Source organism: Schistocerca serialis, chromosome 4 (genome assembly GCF_023864345.2).
Source record: "Schistocerca serialis cubense isolate TAMUIC-IGC-003099 chromosome 4, iqSchSeri2.2, whole genome shotgun sequence".
Taxonomy (NCBI): Eukaryota; Metazoa; Arthropoda; class Insecta; order Orthoptera; family Acrididae; genus Schistocerca; species Schistocerca serialis.
This window is the reverse complement of record NC_064641.1, coordinates 771220276-771240499: the sequence shown is the minus strand read 5'-3', so window position 1 is coordinate 771240499 and position 20224 is coordinate 771220276. Positions and strand designations below refer to the sequence as shown.

Below are 20224 nucleotides of genomic sequence, written 5' to 3'. Positions count from 1 at the left end.
GTTCCGCCTCTCCTGTCTGCCAAGGCTACGACATCCTACATCTGTAATGAGGGGTGGCCGTCCAATCCCGCGATGTCTGGACGTGGTTACACCTTCGTTTCGCGACGTGTTGAAGACACTCACAGCAGCACTCCTCGAACACCCGGCAAGTCCTACCGTTACCGAAATGCTCGTGTCGAGCCTCCGGGCCATCACAATCTGCCCCCGATCAAACTCAGATAGATCGCACGCCTTCCCCATTCTACACACGAACGGCACACTCACTGATACTACATGCACCGTGCAAGTGTCTGACTAGCAGTCACTACTCGCCAGGTGACGCAGCTATCGCCTGGACTGATTTATATTGACAGAAGGTCGTTGGTCATAATATTCTGGATCATCAGTGCATATAATCAGACTGGAACTTCCCAGTGTAAACTGTCTCTTCCACGTACAAAGCCCTCTTTCATCATTTCTAAACCAAGAGCTAGCGATAAGTAAATTATGCTGTGCAAAGAATTCTATCAGGCCGTACCCTCTTTCTTTCCTTCCCCCCTTCCCCGTCCCCCTGGCCATTTTTTCCTATCACTTTTCTTAGCTTCCCTTTCTTACCACCTCATTCCAGTCACCCAGCCGAATTAAAGCTGCGTCTCCCTTAAATATCCAAATAATTTATTTCATCTCATCAAATACTTAAGGACGAAAGTAACTTTCGCATCATGTGTCACTGCCAAATCACATAGTTCGATGAAACTTGGACTTTACGTGGAAAGAATTGCTACAGTATATTACAGAAGGGAATACGTAAGCAGACGAACAGAAATCATCGCGAATCACGACCGCCTCCTGGATATGCGGAACTTGGTTACTAATAGGATATGTGATCACCACTGAGAGTAACACATGCTCCTATGCTTGCCACTAGGTTGGTAAATACTTCTTGTGGTAGGACGATGCATTCTTCCAACAATGCGGTTGACGATTGCTGGATGGTCGATGGTGCAAGTGGACGTGCTGTAGTACGTCTTCCCGATGCATCCCACACGTTCTCTATGGGAAATAAGTCGGGGAGAAGGGAGGGGGTAGGGGAGGGGCAGACCAGTCGATTCACAGAGTCTTCTCTTGTTCCAACCAGAGTTCTTCACCTGTGCTGTTCGATACGGTCGTGCATTGTCATCCATAAAAATGAAGTCATGGCCGAATGCGCTTCTGATAAGACGCACACTGGGAAGGAGTACCATGACATAATGGCGTTGACTGGTGAGAGTATTGTGTTCAAAGATTTGGAGGTCAGTATACGCGTGCAACAATATGCCTCCTCACACCATAAGATTTGGGCCACCAGAACGATAATGTTCGACAATGCTGGCCATACCCTCACGTGGCGGAAGGTCGGAGCACGTTACATACACGGGAGCTATGTTACTGGGCAGTAGCACATCACACGAAAGTTACTCCCGTCCGTAAGTTTTCCGCACCAGTGTACATTCTTTCAGTCTCTTGGATCATCTGCGGAGTCAGTGGACATGCAGGGTGGTCCATCTGAAGTTTCGGATGAGATTATCTCGAAAACTATATATCGGGTAAAAATAGTGGATAAGACAAGTTCGTAAGCTCAAAGGGGGACGTCAAATGATACTGCACGTGACGTCCAGCCCCCGCCCCCGTGTGTGGAGCCGGGGTCAATTTTAAATCTCAAATGGAAACACCCATCTTTTACTGCAGATTCTGATTCTCCAGAAAAATGTAATCAAGTTTTGTCTGAAACATTTTTTAAACCATTGACAGATGGCGCTGAAATCGAGTAAAAAGTAAAATTGAGGAAGAACTCTGATGTATTTAGAATTATCCGAGAAAGACGCATCAAATCGATAAAAAATGTGCACCAATTGTTTCGTTACGCCAAATTAAGCTATTTTTGTACAAAATGTACTGTACCCTACTTTTAGCGTTACCCAGGAACGACGACATGGACGTAGTAGAATGATGTTCCCATGGGGTGCATCATTAGTGTGATTCCCCTCGACTCTCACAATTTGGGGTGCTTAATTAATGAAATTAGCCACGAAGAAATTGTTCAAAATTATCCCCATTTGCTTTAAACATAAAATCAATCGTCTGCGAAAGTTGTCCACAGTTTTGAGCAGCACATCTCGTGGTATATCTGCACACGCTCTTTGAATGAGTTGCTCCATGTAGTTTCTAGTTGTGGGCTGTCTTTCATAAACAATATTTTTTAAACACCCCCACAAGAAAAAATCAGGAGATGTTACGTCCGGTGAACGTGGAGGCAACTGAATTGGTCCACCGCGTTCTATCCACCGATCATGTTTTTAGCATAATGGGGAGCTGTTCCGTCCTGTTGGAACAACATTCGTTGTCTAGTTTCTAAATAAAAATCTTCCATTAGCTCCAACAAATCATTGCGGAAAAGTTGTAAATAAGATTCCTCAGTAACATTTCGGTCAAAAAAATACGGTCCTATCAAGTAACCGTTTAAAATTCCACTCCAGTCAATTAACGACCATTCGTGTTGATTGTCAACGGGTCTGTTCAAATGGTTCAAATGGGTCTAAGCGCTATGGGACTTAACTTCTGAGGTCATCAGTCCCATAGACTTAGAACTACGTAAACCTATGTAACCTAAGGACATCACATACATCCATACCCGAGGTAGGATTCGAACCTACGACCGCAGCAACCGCGTGGTTCCGGACTGAAGCGCCTAGAACCGCTCAGTCACAGCTGCCGGCTAAAGGGTCTGTGCCAGCGTGGATTGACAGGGAACCAACAATGACAATCATGACGATTTAATTCGCCATTGTTTTTGAATGTGGCTTCATCAGTGAGCATAATGTATCTAAAAAAATCATTGTCACCTCTTATCATTTCCAAGGCCCATTGGCAGAAAAGGACGTGTATTTGCATATCTTTCGGCGTTAATTAGGTCAACTCCGGCACTGAAACTATTTGATTTTGTGTTGACAACCCTGTACTGTCTTGACCATAAGCCCTGCTCTTCCTGTCACCGGACTTCAGTCACTCGCCGGCCGGTGTGGCCGAGCGGTTCTAGGCGCTTCAGTCTGGAACCGCGCGACCGCTACGGCCGCAGGTTCGAATCCTGCCTCGGGCATGGATGTGTGTGATGTTTTTAGGTTAGTTAGGTTTAATTAGTTCTAAGTTCTAGGGGACTGATGACTTCAGATGTTAAGTCCCATAGTGCTCAGAGCCATTTGAACCATTTTTTCAGTCACTCCCACCATATCTAACTTCAACAAACCCTATTATATTTTTAGGTTCTCTAACCTACTTTGCCGTTTAAGATATCTAACATTCCATGCGCCGACCGGTAATAATGACCACCTATTGGTTAAAATGTGTTTATTTTACGATTGTCAGTCCTTTTTGTCATTCGGGGCAATTTTGGTATCTAGTTGGCGTAACAAAGAAATATTTTCACCCGTGAAGCTAGTAGCCTGGTTAATACATTATGTTAATTCATGGAGTTCGTATAGCCCATCGTTAAACGATATGGGGATTCTAATGCTAACACGGCAACACAGCTACTAGGCTTATGAGAATTGTGGCTCGTAACACGAACTTAAAAGAGATAAGAGTATCCATTCCTTGAATACAACATAAAGAAATTATCTTTATGTTTCCAGTGCTCTCTTTAAGAATGTTCGGAGGTGTGACAGCACTCTGTAACATACATTTGCAATAATCGTCGACGTGAGCTGAAGGCCGTGGATGACGAACGTGCAAGTTTTTCAAGCCCATATTCGAGGATTTTATATATATATATATATATATATATATATATATATATATATATATATATATATATATATATATTTGCAAACTAATGTTAGCTACTCTTTCTTCTTAACTGTGTTGTGAGAATTTAATTCGTTCAAGTGGATAGCGTAGTGGATGAGTACTTTAGGTAGTCATGATACTAAAATTCGTGGAAAAATGAAGAGAACTGCTGATCGTACTAGACCAATCTACTGTAATTTGTGTTTACTACAGTATTTCCAAACCATTCTAAGCGGATGCCGTGACAGTTTCTAGTAGAAGGTCATAGCAGTCACCTTGTCCTTTCCTGACACGTTATTAATAGTTGCCTGAAAAATCTTATGCTACATAATCATTATTATTATTATTATTATTAGTTGTGATGGTGGTGTTAGTGGTAGTAGTAGTAGCAACAGCAGTACTAATTGTTGTTACAGTTATTGATATTATTTTCGTTGTCACGATCATTTTGGATTCATATAACTCAGTATTTATGATCATGATTTTTTTTTTCTTTTAATGAGTTCTGTTAGTTTGATTATTCGGTCACATAAAGGTATTTATACAAGAGCTCAATAAATAACACTACAGAAAATGCAAATAGGACATTAGTCATGTTCTTCTGCATAACTTTTAAAGGAGAGATATAAGTTTGGGGTCACGACGCCAAATGAGCTAAAGATAAATAAATAAAACAAAAACGAAGTGTGATTGTGAGACGCCTATTTTCAAAACAAATACTTAAACATCTACTGTCCCAAGCGACTAAGCTAAACCAGTCCATACGTAAACACGAAATTTCTCATGCTACGGTGGCTGTGCTGTTGCAGGTGAACTTCGGCGACGTGAAAATCCCCAAGAACTTCGACTATCCGAAACCGCAGAAGATCGATCCACTGGACGGCGTGCACGCCGTGTCCTCGGACAACATCGTCATCGTCGACGCCCAGACACTGCTCGTGCCCCACTTCTCATACGATGGTGAAGCTCCAGGTTAGTAATGACCGCTTTAATTTGGCCGAACACTTTTTTTTTATTTTTCAAGTTGTAAAAGAGAGTCCCAACTGCATCTTTATATGCATATAGATTTAGTGAAAGTTCTCTTCTGATTTGTTGTGTAGCTCTAGACGCCCTGCTGTACAGCAGTCCCAGTCTCACTAGTCTAGATGGCCTCCGTCTAAGCCACTCTCCTCTGCTAGACACCACCAAAGTCGATTTGCAGTGACAGAAACACGTTTTGTGGCAGTACAAGTAGAAATGCAATATAATTTTTTGTCCTGGTGCGTAAGGTACCAAGTTTCATTTCACGGATACTATTAACATTCTGCTGCAACTTTTAACAACTAAACTTTTATGCAGTCTATTACATGGACTGTGCAAACAAAAAAACTATAAAAAGGCTAAATTGGGCAATAATGTTAATATGACTGAGCCCGCTATAACATATAAATTAAATCATCACTGACAATTCATATATTTTCATGCTATCAAACCATATCTGTAGAAAGGTTTACTGATACGGTCCAATTTCATCTACTTAGATTCATCTACAGTGAATTTATTATGCAAATATAACATATCTATTTGTAAACAATAAGACCAAAATACTGCTCTGCTATGTCAAATGTGAAATGATTACCGATAATCTTATTATAAGATTTCTGTTCTGGTTACCGTATCATTTCACTGAAATCAGCGATACGACTCAAACGGCTTCTGAATTCATCATATAATTGGTGCGATTTAATTACAATCAAATGTGTCTACATTGATTGCGTGCGAATATTTGTGGGTAACCCGTCTTTAACGTTGCACATCTGTTGTACATATACGGGGAGTAAATCATAACTGTTTACAGAGTACCACAGTGGTGTAAGTGAAGTAGAGACAAATACATTGATTCAGTACACTTGGAGAACTGGCCTACAAAAGCCGCGTAAACTACCGCGCATGCGCGCTCCGTGAGAGTCTATCTAAAATCATCCTTGAATATTAAAAATCTCTTGGTCTTGCATTTACAGAATATAAACTGACGTTTGTGTAAATCTCCAATTATTGTGAATTTTGACAGCATAAAATTGAGATATAAATTGTGTTGTTCGTCTGACCTTATTACGAAACTATTGTGCTTGTAAGGATTAAGCTTAGATCAAGTTTAAACGAAATTAGTTTTCGCAAAACGATTTCAAAAGTTTTGTTATTTCATCACCCTCACGGGAAAGTTTAAATTAATAATGTTAACGTAATTGCCGTCTAAGCCGGCGTCGTAAGTGGGTGAGAGGCTATTGAAAACGTCACGCGGCGCTTACGTGGCTTTTGTAGGTCAATCTGAGGCAGTTTTACCACTTGATAGACCGCAAGCGTCCTATGAAATTGCTTGTCACAACTTCCCCTACACCACTGTGGTATGCTGTAAATCGTTATGATTTGCACCCTGCACGCCAAAATTCTTGATCCAATGAAAGGACATTATGAATGTGTCCGATCAGGTAATGGCATTGTGATGAGATCCTATGAGCTTACAGTGGCTAATACACGTCGTACTATTATAGTTCTCGGTAAAAAAGCTAAAGTTTCACACGTAATTTGTTTTTCTTTGAAGTATTGTTTGCACAAATAGGCAGAATGAAAGAATGACGCAAGTTTTTATCACACAGTCTTTTCCACCTTTTCTACAAACCTGATATTTCGAACCCACTGCTGGAATCTTCTTCGGAATACTTTTGGTGTCCACAGGTGGCCAGAGGCCTTTTAACTAAGCCTTACACTCAGTAAGAAGTACTGTATGTGCAGACCCATCCTCTGATATGTGGTTCTGTGTAGACAGGGCGGGTTGTTGATGCAAGTACTTAGATTAGAAGATGATTCAGAGTAATCGAAACATGTGATAAGTCGAGACGGCACAATTAATGAGAATTATCGTGAAACTCTGAGAACGTCCTATCGCCGATTGGCGAGCAGCCGAAATGTCTTGCATAGCTTGTAGCTAATCGCATGTCGTCGAAACCTTAGTAAAATTCATTTGTCTATTGATTTAACTGGTTTACTGCATAGTGGTATTTTTGTATTAAAGCTCTAATGACTCGTAGGCGACTCCTTGTATCTGCTATGCCAAAAGTGGACTTGGACACTAGTATTTAACAAATAAAATTCTATTTAATAATTAAAATTCTGAGTATAACGCCAGTGATACGTATAGATTGCCAAAAAAGATCTTTCCTCACGGCTGGTGTACCTCTCCGCACTACAATGATTCACTACTACGCCCTATGGTCCATTTGCCACCAATGTCAACGTGAGAACCACTCGGTCCTACCGTATTCTGCAGCGCTGCTTAAGGCACCGAACTACTCTGCTAACTGCAGAGTCCCAGAAAATAAAATGCTGCCCAAGAGCAGGAGTAACTTCACACTGTCTGCAGTCCCTCATGAAGTGAGGATATTGTTGTGTACGACTTCATACACAACGGTAAGGAGAAGTGGGCTACAGAGCGGTGCAGCATCTGCCGTCGTACGAAAGCTGGACAGGAGCAGAAATGATTAGCAAACAAGCTAACACAAGAAACAGAAGATTCAATTAATTTGTGTTGCTCCAAATATGCAAAGAGTCAAGTACTAGAGCAAGAAACAGACCCCACCTATCACAATGTCCGCAAATATGAGGCGCTAACGAAGGTAACGTAGCGAAGTGGCTCTGAGCGTGAATGGCTTGGTCCCTACTGCCGGCCATCCTACGCTGAAGCGCCAAAGAAATTGGTGCAGGCATGCGTATTCAAATACGGAGACAAGTAAACAAGCAGAATACGGCGCTGCGGTCGGCAACGCCTATATAAGACAACAAGCGTCTGATGCAGTTGTTAGATCGGTTACTGCTGCTACAATGACAAGATTATCAACACTTAACTGAGCTTGAGCGTGGTGTTAAAGTCGGCACACGAGCGATAGAACACAGCATCTCTGATGTAGCGATAATGTGTGGATTTTGCCGTGCGAGCATTTCACGAGTGCACTGTGAATATGAGGAATCCGGTAAAACATCAAATGTTCGACATTGCAGCGGCCGGAAGAAGATCCTGCAAGAACGGGACCTATGACGACTCAAGAGAATCGTTCAACGGGACAATAGTGCAAGCCTTCCGCGAACGGCTGCAGATTTCAATGCTGGGCCGTCAATAAGTGCCAGCGTGCGAACCACTCAACGAAACATCCTCCATGTGGGCTTGCGCAGACGAAGACCCACTCGGGTACCCTTGATGACTGGGCACGGTAACACCGACATTGGATCGTTGATGACTAGAAACATGTTGCCTGGTCGGACGAGTCTCGTTTCAAATTGTATCGCACGGACAGACGTGTACGGGTATGGAGACAACCTCATGAATCCATGGACACGCATGTCATCAGCGGACGGTGCAAGCTGGTGGAGGCTCTGTAATGGTGTGGGTGTTTTGGTTGGCAGGACAGCCAACACCGTGTTACCAGAGGAAGCCGAAAGGCACGCGTTTTAGCTCACGCTGGTTGGCGTGAGGTCTGGAACAGGACAAGGAAATTAGAATTTAGAAAAACGGACGTAGCTGGTGGAATACTTAACTTTAATCCGTTAATGAAGAACGTCGGTCATGACGGTACATGATTCTCAATATCAATAGTAACTGATAATGGCGCCTTGCTAGGTCGTAGCAAATGACGTAGCTGAAGGCTATGTTAAACTATAGTCTCGGCAAATGAGAGCGTATTTTGTCAGTGAACCATCGCTAGCAAAGTCGGTTGTACAACTGGGGCGAGTGCTAGGAAGTCTCTCTAGACCTGCCGTGTGGCGGCGCTCGGTCTGCAATCACTGATAGTGGCGACACGCGGGTCCGACGTATACTAACGGACCGCGGCCGATTTAAAGGCTACCACCTAGCAAGTGTGGTGTCTGGCGTTGACACCACAGTGGGGCGTGTGCAGTTGGAATGATATGGAAGCCCTGATATGTCTAGGTACGTCTCTGACAAGTGACAGGTGCGGAAGAATCCTGTCTGATCGCCTGCATCCATTCATGCCCATTGTGCATTCCGACAGTCTTGGGCACAATTGGACACAATTGCTACCGAGTGGCTTCAGGAACACTCTTCTGACTTTAAAAACTTCCACTGGCCTCCAAACTTCCCAGAAATGAACATTATTGAGCATATATGGGATGCCTCGCAACGTGTTTTTCGGAAGAGATCTATACCCCTTCGTAACCTTACGGATTTATGGACAGCCCTGCAGGATTCATGGTGTCAATTCCCTCCAGCAGTACTTCAGACATTTTTCTAGTCCATGCCACGTCGTCTTGCGACACTTCTGCGTGTTTGCGGGGGCCCTACACGATATTATGCATGGGTACCAGCTTCTTTGGATCTTCAGTGCATATCGTGGCCGCTGACGGCGCTCGTAGTCCAGAGTCGCTCGAGGCACGGCTCGGAGGGCGTGCTCAGTTGGGTTCGGTACATACCTCACGGCCGCTCACGTCGCTGAACAGAACGTTGCAGTTCAGTTGCCAACTGTGGTACGCCGGTAGGGTGGTACCATAGATACGTTGGTGGAAATTCCATCCGTCGGGTGGAGGTGTTAACTTTGCTGGTCCCCTTGATATTATTCGAGAGCTGCAGGCTAAGCGACGGCGCAAGTTTTCACCTCCTCTTCTCGCATCATCATTCAATAAAAAATACCACACCAAGTACAGCTACCCACGCTTATCAGATACATTTACGCACACAACACTCACACTTCGTGAAGGGAACATGGCGTGATATGCGAAAGAGAGAAAAACCTTCCGAGTAGGCGGCTGAAGCTTTCCTTTGGGGTCTTCCCGCCAACACTGTACGAGGTGCATTCAAGTTCTAAGGCCTCCGATTTTTTTTCTAATTAACTACTCACCCGAAATCGGTGAAACTGGCGTTACTTCTCGACGTAATCGCCCTGCAGACGTACACATTTTTCACAACGCTGACGCCATGATTCCATGGCAGCGGCGAAGGCTTCTTTAGGAGTCTGTTGTGACCACTGGAAAATCGGTGAGGCAATAGCAGCACGGCTGGTGAATGTGCGGCCACGGAGAGTGTCTTTCATTGTTGGAAAAAGCCAAAAGTCACTAGGAGCCAGGTCAGGTGAGTAGGGAGCATGAGGAATCACTTCAAAGTTGTTATCACGAAGAAACTGTTGCGTAACGTTAGCTCGATGTGCGGGTGCGTTGTCTTGGTGAAACAGCACACGCGCAGCCCTTCCCGGTCGTTTTTGTTGCAATGCAGGAAGGAATTTGTTCTTCAAAACATTTTCGTAGGATGCACCTGTTACCGTAGTGCCCTTTGGAACGCAATGGGTAAGGATTACGCCCTCGCTGTCCCAGAACATGGACACCATCATTTTTTCAGCACTGGCGGTTACCCGAAATTTTTTTGGTGGCGGTGAATCTGTGTGCTTCCATTGAGCTGACTGGCGCTTTGTTTCTGGATTGAAAAATGGCATCCACGTCTCATCCATTGTCACAACCGACGAAAAGAAAGTCCCATTCATGCTGTCGTTGCGCGTCAACATTGCTTGGCAACATGCCACACGGGCAGCCATGTGGTCGTCCGTCAGCATTCGTGGCACCCACCTGGATGACACTTTTCGCATTTTCAGGTCGTCATGCAGGGTTGTGTGCACAGAACCCACAGAAATGCCAACTCTGGAGGCGATCTGTTCAACAGTCATTCGGCGATCCCTCAAAACAATTCTCTCCACTTTTTCGATCATGTCGTCAGACCGGCTTGTGCGAGCTCGAGGTTGTTTCGGTTTGTTGTCACACGATGGTCTGCCTTCATTAAACTGTCGCACCCACGAACGCGCTTTCGACACATCCATAACTCCATCACCACATGTCTCCTTCAACTGTCGATGAATTTCAATTGGTTTCACACCACGTAAATTCAGAAAACGAATGATTGCACGCTGTTCAAGGAAAGGAAAAGTCGTCATTTTAAGCATTTAAAACAGTTCTCATTCTCGCCGCTGGCTGTGAAATTCCATCTGCAGTACGGTGCTGCCATCTCTGGGACGCATTGACAATGAACGCCGCCTCATTTTAAAACAATGCGCATGTTTCTATCTCTTTCCAGTCCGGAGAAAAAAAATCGGAGGCCTTAGAACTTGAATGCACCTCGTACTTTCAGTGTTTTAAAGTGAATTTTGTTGGCCTTGTACTGTGACCGCACTCTCTTCTCTCCCAGACGCCAAGTTCTGGGTGGGCCGCGGCAACAAGCCCAGCTCGCAGGGGACGCGCGTGCCGGACGAGAACGGCCGCGAGGAGCCGCTGCGGCGCTACGACCACAAGACGCTGGTGCTGACGCTGCCCGCCGACCTCACCGTGCACGAGATCGGCCACTTCGGCGTCTGGTGCGAGGCGTTCGCCGTCGACTTCGGCCACGTGCGCGTCCCCGCCAACATGAACGTGCCGCCCTCGCTCAAGATGCTCGGCGTCTCCGCCCAGGTAGGCACCGGCTGCGCTTCTCGCTGCTTGCTCTGCTCTGCTCTACTGTGGGCGTGGGATTCCGTTTCGGCCGCCCGGCCTCGACGGCTGCAAGCGTCGTTCTGCTCACCAACCCTATTAAGACGACTTTTTCAGACTGTTCCGCTTTTATTTTTGCTCTTGTCGCTTTTGTCCTTTTACTTTCATCGACAATATGGGATTCCTGTATTGGACGGTGCGGAGACTCTCCTTACAAATGGGGTGCTACAGAGTCTCCGGTTTGTGACTGTGGGGCTCCGAATCAGACAATCAAACACATTAGAGATGAACGCCCCTTGCGTTTATATCAGGGGAGTAGGAACGACCTCATGAAAGCTGATGACTTGGCCCTTATATGGATTAGGAACCTAGATATTGACATTTAGTTAGTTTTATATGTAGTTTCATATTTTCGTATTCCTGTTATATATAGTATTGCTATAGTTATTCACCTGCAATTTTAAACTGCATGTGAGCCGTACGAATAAATAAATGAATCGGTCCGCCTTGATGCAAAACAATTTTGTTATTTATTTATTTACTCTCAAACTAGTTTCAGCGACAATTTCGTCATCATCAGTGCGTTCTTTGATTCTAAAACGTGTAGAAACAGCATACTTATGAAACATTGTAAAACATTATTACATGTGTTTTGCCTGGTTCCAAATATTGTTTCCTGCAAATAATTTCGTAATACCTTATTCAATATACGTCGCAGCATCGTTTTACGATTGTTGCCGCTGTTTTCGGGGTATTTTCTGTGTTGTTTTTTTTCCACTTTCTCGGCATACATCACGTCATCTGCAACTGTATGAGTGGCTGCTAGCAAACAAATACAAAAAATGAACTTATGTATGTCACTGTTATGCAATTGGGATTGCGGTATTGCTATGGATACAGTTTTGGAGCGTACTAGGTTGTTACTTAGATTGTCATGTACTCACGTTCGTTGGACGGCTTGCAACTACTATTATACACAGAAAAACATAACTTTTGCGCCTTGTTCGTAATCCAAAACATTACGCCATCTTGCTGTTCGCCTGTATCGCGTTAAATGTATCGCATATTGCGATAAGCTTATGAAAATTTTAGCGGAAGTTGTGATGACTTCTGTTCCTTACTTCTGCGTGCGTGTTGAGGGAGCGGTTTTGTGTATGTGTGTGTGTGTGTGTGTGTGCGTGCGTGTGTGTGTGCAGACAGTGAGTGTGTTTCCTGTGTCCAGCCAGTTCTCTTAGAGCGGTAAAGAGTACGTTGTTATAAAGTGTGTTTTCGTTTTTTACGTTTTTCCCTTTAGTACAGTCTTTTGTTTGTAATAATTTCTCTTCTATTGTTAGTTTGCGGCATAAATTGCTGCTGCGTTTCAGACTGTGTAGATCACTTTCTACAATAGTGGGGTTGTGGTTTTGTTCATTAGATGTTCTGTGAAAGTGGAATGTGTGCTGTCACTCTTTAGAGCGCTCTACCGCTCTAGAGAAGTGACACAGCATACAGAACACACACACACATAAAACCACTCCCCCAACACACAGAGAGACATAAATAAGGAACAGAAGTCGTCAGAACGCCAGCTACAATTTTCATAACTTTTTTGCAATATGCGATGAATTTATCGCGACACACGCGAACAGCAAGATGGTGTAATGTTTTGGATTACGAACAAGGCGCGAAAGTTATGTTTTTCCTGTGTGTAAAAGTAGATGCAAGCAGTCAAACGAACGTGAGTTCCTGACAAACTATGTAAGAACCTAGAACTCTAAAAGCGTATCCATAACACTACTGCAATCCCAATTGTATAATGCTGACATACATTAGTTCACGTTTTTGTATTTGTTTACTAACAGCCACTCATACAGCTGCAGCTGACATGATGTATGCCGAGAAAAACGGCAACAAAAAAACGCAGGAAATATGCCGGAAACAGTGGCAACAATCGTAAGACGATGCTGTGCCGTATTATGAAATTGTTCACAAACAACAATTTTCGAAACCAAGCAAAACACATGTAATAATGTTTTACAATGTTTTATAAGTATGTTATTTCTGCATGTTTCAGAATCAAAGAACCCACTGATAATTGTGATATTTGTTGCTAAAACTAGTTTGGGAATAAATAAATAAGTAACAAAATTGTTTTGCATAAAGGCAGATCCATAATCTGTATGCAAACACGGACCAATGGAAGAGTTCAAGATAATGTTCAAATGTGTGTGTGAATTCCTAAGGATCAAACTGCATAGGTCATCGGTCCCTAGACTTACACACTACTTAAGCTAAGTTAAACTAACTGATGCTAAGAACAATACACACACCCATGCCAGAGGGAGGACTCGAACCTCCGCCGGCAGTGGCTGCGCAGCCCGTGACAGGACACCTCAAACCGCGTGGCCACTCCGCGCGGCGTTCAAAATAAAATTATTGCTTTTACTTTCATGTTTGCAAGGTGCCTGTTGTGAACTCAGAGGACTAATAGAATATCTGATATCCGCTGTGTCGTTAGTGGAGGTGGCCGATAAAAATAGTCAGCTATCGACAAAAATATAAGACATTTATAAGTTTATTTAGGCTATGTACACTTGAGTTACACATAACTCTCAATGCGGTAGGTTCTCCCATGGTGCTGACTTACAAACAAAGAGAGTGAAGTTTTTGACTGTAACAAATGGTATTGAACGCTAATACGCTTATAAAAGATGAAAATTATTTAAACCAACAAACTGTCGGAGGTTGCACGGGACACTGAAACAAATATTTTTCCCACGTTATATTTTCTTGTGACGGTATTTTCAACCGGTAGAGGGAGTTTTCTCTGGGCGAAAAATAAATAAATTAATAAACTCTGGGAGATTGCATGGGCCAATGAAAACACTTTTTCTAATGTGTGTTCCTGCGAAGACTAAACGTAACATAAACAAGTTTTTATTTTTCATTGCCTAGAGACAACAATATTAATACAACACAATTACTTCAGTTGCAATAGAGGTTCAAAAATGCCTCTATTGATTTTTAAACGGAGGATACACAGGTGGGTTAAAGACAGCAGGAATGTTCGTAATTCCTATTGGCGCTACAACGGAATCAACAGGGGCTTTGCAAACAAGGCTGCACATCTCTCGTCACGCAGAAAAGTCTGGAGGGGTGACATCAGGGAATCGAATAGGCCATGGCACAGGAAATGTGTTGGCGCCCCGTCTTGCTGGAACCACTTCCGCTGTCTTGTAGCCAGTGGCACGTCATCCAGCAGCTCTGACAATGTTCTGATGAGGACATTGCAATAATACTTGTCATTTAATGGCTAGGGTAGGAGATATGGCCCAATTAAACAGTCACCAACAACATCTTCCCACACAGTCACGTAGAACCACAATCGATGAGCGTGGGTAAATGTGGCACGTGGACTAACCACACTCAAGCCATGGGAAATGTGGATGTTGAAGACCCCATCACGCCCTAACGTTGCTTCATCTGTAAACAGCACACAGGACAGACATGAAGGATGCATTTGACACTGTTCCAGATACCACTGCGAAATCTGTGCTCTGAATGAATAACCGTCTGGTTCCAGGCTGTGCAAACGCTGTAAGTGAAAAGGATAAACATTCGTTCATGAAGGAAGTTTCTTACATTCTTCTAATTCGTCCCCAAGTTACGTGCAATTGCATGAGTGCTAAGAGCGATTACCCCCTTTACTTGATTAAAAAAATGCTCACAGGTAGTTACAAAATTAGAGAAAACTGTATGTTTTGGTTTCACGAGCAACCTCCCACAGTTTGTCTGTTTAAGCAAATTTTCAACCTGTATAAGTCTCTGAATATTAGAAATGTGTAGTAGCGTCGTGTTATGTTGATGTAATCTCCTCGGTGCAAACTTGTGTACTCATGTGAATGAGTGTATAATGCACTGGATCTGAACTGCGGCTCCACAAATAGGTGAGCCAGCCAGTCAGAGGCGCGGGCAATTATGTCACTTCAGTTTCGCGTCCTCTGGTGGTTTGTATGTGTGGCGCCCCCCATGAGGGGAGAACAGCGAACGATGGAAGAGCGATATCGCCCAGCTTCGCACCGGCGGGAGATTTAAAGCTCTTGTTCCAACGTAGCTGTGAGCGACACTCCGAGTGCGTCGTGGGAAATTCCTTCGATGCCGCAAAATCTGCATAGCGTCGGTTGTCAAAATTGCGTGCTTGCACATGCCCATGAAGTGTGGAAGTCTACCTTCCTCTTGCAAAATGTTACTAAATGTTTATAGAAAGTTTTACTTTCAAATTGGGCAAAATCTAAGCATTGTTCCCTGATAACGCAATCTGACTCGTAAACTCTAACAACAATGATAGTGCTTTCGCAAGCACAACGGAGAATTTCGTTTAAAAGTTCCCGAAACACGCATTTTCATAAGATTTACAAAGTAAAGCTGTTGCTTTAATGCCTGTCTGCATATTAGGTTCCACCTTATACACAAAATTAGAGCTAGATAATGTATTTTACATCTGTGTAATATGAAATTAAGCACCTAGATAAGTTTCAGCTCCTAACAACATTAAAAAAAAAAGTATTGAAGAGACTGATCTGGTGATGCTGTTTCGAACAGCATACATCAGCAAGCTCCGACTCGGCAACTTATATGATAGCTGTAAATGAAAGACAACGTAACAGTCAACTGTAAAGTAAAAGGAGTGTATTTCGTACTGTGAAGAAATAATAAAAAGGGGAGCAGATACTATAAGGAAACCGTATACTAGTGCAAATATATAAAGTTCCATGGTTGCAGGTCGGAGAAGGAAACCATTTACAGTAACGAAAAGACGAAAGCCAAACTGTGGTAGAAAGAGATTCTAATGCTCAAAAGTACTGTAAACACGAAAGAGAACCCTATGTGGGTGCTTACAATGCGTCTGGAACACCACGCAAAAATCAGCAAAACATCTGCACATCATATAATCAAAAATTTCACAAAAAGTTGGCATTGAGGGAGAGAGCGAGACGGATAGATAGACAGAGAGAGACAGAAAGGTAGTTTCTTTACCATTATCTTTCACGGATTTGATTATACCACTTGGAACCGAATTTATCCCAAAGAAAAGGAAGTTTTCGTCGTAATTTTATCAAACAACCGTCGCTAGAATATATCCTGTACCTGCCTGATTCAAAAGTAACACAATCTGCCAAAGCGCAAGATACACACGAAATGCACGATTACATCAAAAGCATGCAGCGGCCTCAGAAAGGTAGTTAAAATTGCAGACCTGCATCTGCCGTCCGCAAAAGTGCAATCAGAAAGTCATTACCACGCGAGAGGCGGCCCTATAGGGCTTTTCTCTTCAAAACACGTTGTCTCCATTCGATTTCAAGCAGCATAGGTTCGTATTGGGTAATTCAGGTCGAAGGACGCACCACGCGAGACTACTCAGCGATATTTGCCTGAGCCAGGTAGAGTAAAGATGCGTTTACACCTGTGCGCCTTGTGGCTAGTCGCCGTACGACTGTGCATGACCCACACGAACGTAGGGGCAGGTATCTTCCTGTTTGGTACGGGGAGACACCTGCGCGCCCGTGCTCATAACTCAGACGCATGCGCGACTTTGCACCGGTGCATGCGTCTCCTTGCGTCTTCCTGCAACAGTTCCATGCGCCTAGTGCGCACGGAAAGTCGCAAAGGTGGAACGCACCTTAATGCCGCCTGACTGACTATGCTACTTTGGTGCGAGAACGGGAGACAAATACGTGGCACACTTTCACGCTCAATTGAAAAGTGTTGTTGCGAGTAACCGAAGTCTTTCAAGTGGACACCGTTCCAGTTTTTTCCACGACAGGAAAATCTGGAACTACCTCCGTGTCACTAATCAGTGATACTAACCATTAGATTACGTTTTTATCATTGAGTGGTTTGTGTTATGTAGTGAATAAGAGACCAGGGCCATAAGAAATGGTTGGAAATACAACTGTCATAAGAACTGTGAGTACACAGCAAATGCCCCAGGAACGCAGTGAACTTTCATCAATACGCACCTGATGATGATCAGAAGACTATGAACCGAAACATCGAGGCAGCAATCTATAGACATTCTCTAGTTTTCTCGAAACTTTATGGAACAATTAACATCGTAATTGGTTTAGATCTACTGCCGACAAACAGGACGACAGGCGACATTTACCAAGTGCGATATATGCTGTCACAAAATCTGTTATTTCGAGTCTGATAGAAAGAGATTACTTAGAACAGTGTTAACGCCATAATTCAGAAAGTTTTATGGCACAACATATTGACTGACAAGCGTAGGTCAGTACAGATGACAACTGCTGGAAATTTCATTGACGCATGTGACAGATCTACCATCATAGTAGATTAGACCTAATACTACCAGTTCCAAATGGCTCAAATCATATCCATGCCGACGCAGGATTCGAACCTGCGACCGTAGCGGTCTCGCGGTTCCAGACTGAAGCGCCTAGAACCGCTCGGCTACCACGCCCGGCTACCAGTTCCATACGAAATAGAGTTGACAACTATCAGGGTCACAATACACAGCTATTTGCATCACATTTCTTCGATACATCGTGAAGGAAACACTTACTGACAGCATTCATTACCTGTACAGTCATTTCCACATTTTTCATCACTATCCGCCAATTTTTTGAACGTACTTCTTATTTCTAGATGTACAACAGGTTTGAAAACTTGATTTCTCTGCATAAATAATAGAGTACTGATTTAGTCAGGCGCCGCGAGCTGCGGTCTTGGACGTGCTTACTACTCACACTCCAAATTGACTGAAATGTCATTAGCAACAAACCTCTATTAATACTGCAGTTCCATTCCTATCGACGGTTAGCACGCCGCATAATAGGCCGGGGTCTTACATTTAACAAACATCGTTTCCATCTCCTTCTGACTCTCTACAGATGAACCCTCTTCTTTAAGTGTTAACGCAGCCTTATTTTCTTCATACAGGTTTTTATCAATGTGATTAGATCTTTAACGACACAGAATACTGCTCAAAAACAGATGAGTGACGCCACAGCTATTTTAATGATTGCGCTAAAGCTCTGCATAAAATCAAAGTAAATGAGTGTTAATGATTGCACTAAAGCTCTGCATAAAATCAAAGTAAATGAGTGGAAAACGTACTAAATATAAATTATTTTTAAATTAAATAACATAAACAAACAAATGTTTTGTTAACTAAAATCGATGTTAAGCAGCAGGCTATTTCAAATAACTCTCTCCTATAGCGGACGTGATGAAGATAGTAAGCCACTGAAATAAAATGTAATGTTAGAAACATAAAAGATGCTAACCGATGCCAATGTGGTCACATTTCCACTGAGAGACATTTGTGCGACTCTTGGTGCATATATTGCAGTTAAGAAAGTTGGCACCCCTGAACCTCTAGACTTTCAGCCTCGAACTTCCCCTTCACATCACAACAAAGATCAACAGAAAAGTTCGCACAAGAACTGCTACAAGAAAAAAATTGGCATTTAATATACCAACATTTAATATGCCAACTCTCCATACTACCGCATCGTGCACGTCTCACATTCAGTAAGTGGCTATTGTGAACAGTTCGAGAATCCAGTACTACCGCTTTGGGCGAGTAAGTTTGCTGTTGCCTTCATCCGATATGCTCTAAAGTGTCAAGTGTACGTCTCTATCACATGGTCGACTGATGAATACCTGCACAGTGTTGTGTTTTTGTTGGCATGGATGACTATGGAAAGCATAAACAGAAGAGGTTGAAAACTGTTACCTTGTCGTAACCATCTACACTCGAAAACTAGAGAGCAGGCCAGGCAGATGTAACGGAACTATCCAACTGGTGGATCTCTACCAATAGTGTCATACTACCTCATTCTATTGGAGTCTCTGGACAGAATTTAGATGCAAGCCAAGGCATTAGCTCAAGCTATGTGAATCAGGAGCTTTAAGGCATCATCGTTTAGCAGTCAAATACTCTGGTCATTGTAACTTGGGCTGCGGTTGGCAGAGGGGCTGCTGATCTTCACACACAGTAATTTAGAACGTACAATCGCGACATTTCAAGATATCCTAAGCTTTATATTACGATAAAATGTAATATAGCTTACGTTCTTAGGTATCTGGAGGTATGAAGCTTTACTCTAACTGGTAGTGACAGTTTCTATGTAGATTCATCAGTCGTCGCCTCCTCATGTGTTGTTAATTTTCCTGCACTTTAACGCAGATCCGCAAATCCGTGATCAACGTCTGAGTGCAGAATGGAGAGCGTCTTGCTCAAATATCGGTGGGACACATCGTGTAGTTTGGCTGATTTTAGGAGACCTTGCGTTTCACAAAAACTCGATTGTTACAAACGTACATTTCAGGAAAGGTTGCCTTTGACTATACGATTCATGAGTCACAACTAAAATAATTCATGCACCGTAAGTGAATGTCTGTGGGTTGGGATATGAAGAGGATTCTGTGGGATTGCAGTTAGCACATGACAGGTGTATAAAACACTTGTATAACAAATATGGGAGGGGTTCTCAGAAATGAAAAATCAGAACTGGAAAAAGCATGTAATGTGACTAAGAAATTTCTAAAACAGGTTTGCAGGAATACCCTTTAGTCTTCTGTAAGGGGCAATCAGAATAAAAAGGGACAGATGGAAAGATGCAAGTAAACTGTCTATTACGTCGAAAGTAAACGTCATAACTGTTAATACATTTACTCCACTATGAGACAAGACGGTCGTTGCCTTCATGCAAAATGATTGCTACTGTCTATGGAACCACGTTGTCCGATGCAAATCGTTGGCTACGAATGTCTTTTCTTCAGTGCTCTAAAAACTTGGAAATCGCACGGGAAGACAGCGGAACTCCTGCAGCGTAGTTAAAACAATGTGCAAGCAAAATGCCCGGCCACGTGTTGCCAAGCTTGTTTCTGCTACGCTGCAGAAGTTCCGCTGTCTTCCCGT

The 20224-nt window shown here is 43.2% G+C and overlaps 1 protein-coding gene across 1 annotated transcript in view; it reads left to right on the top strand.

Moving 5' to 3' along the window:
* Window positions 1–20224, top strand: part of LOC126473332 (protein Skeletor, isoforms D/E-like) — a 337232-nt gene that overhangs the window by 121251 nt on the left and 195757 nt on the right. Inside the window, exons 5-6 of the mRNA XM_050100317.1 lie at window positions 4611–4773; window positions 11018–11277. Coding sequence (XP_049956274.1) covers window positions 4611–4773; window positions 11018–11277 — 423 coding nt within the window. The remainder of the gene's footprint in view (window positions 1–4610; window positions 4774–11017; window positions 11278–20224) is intronic.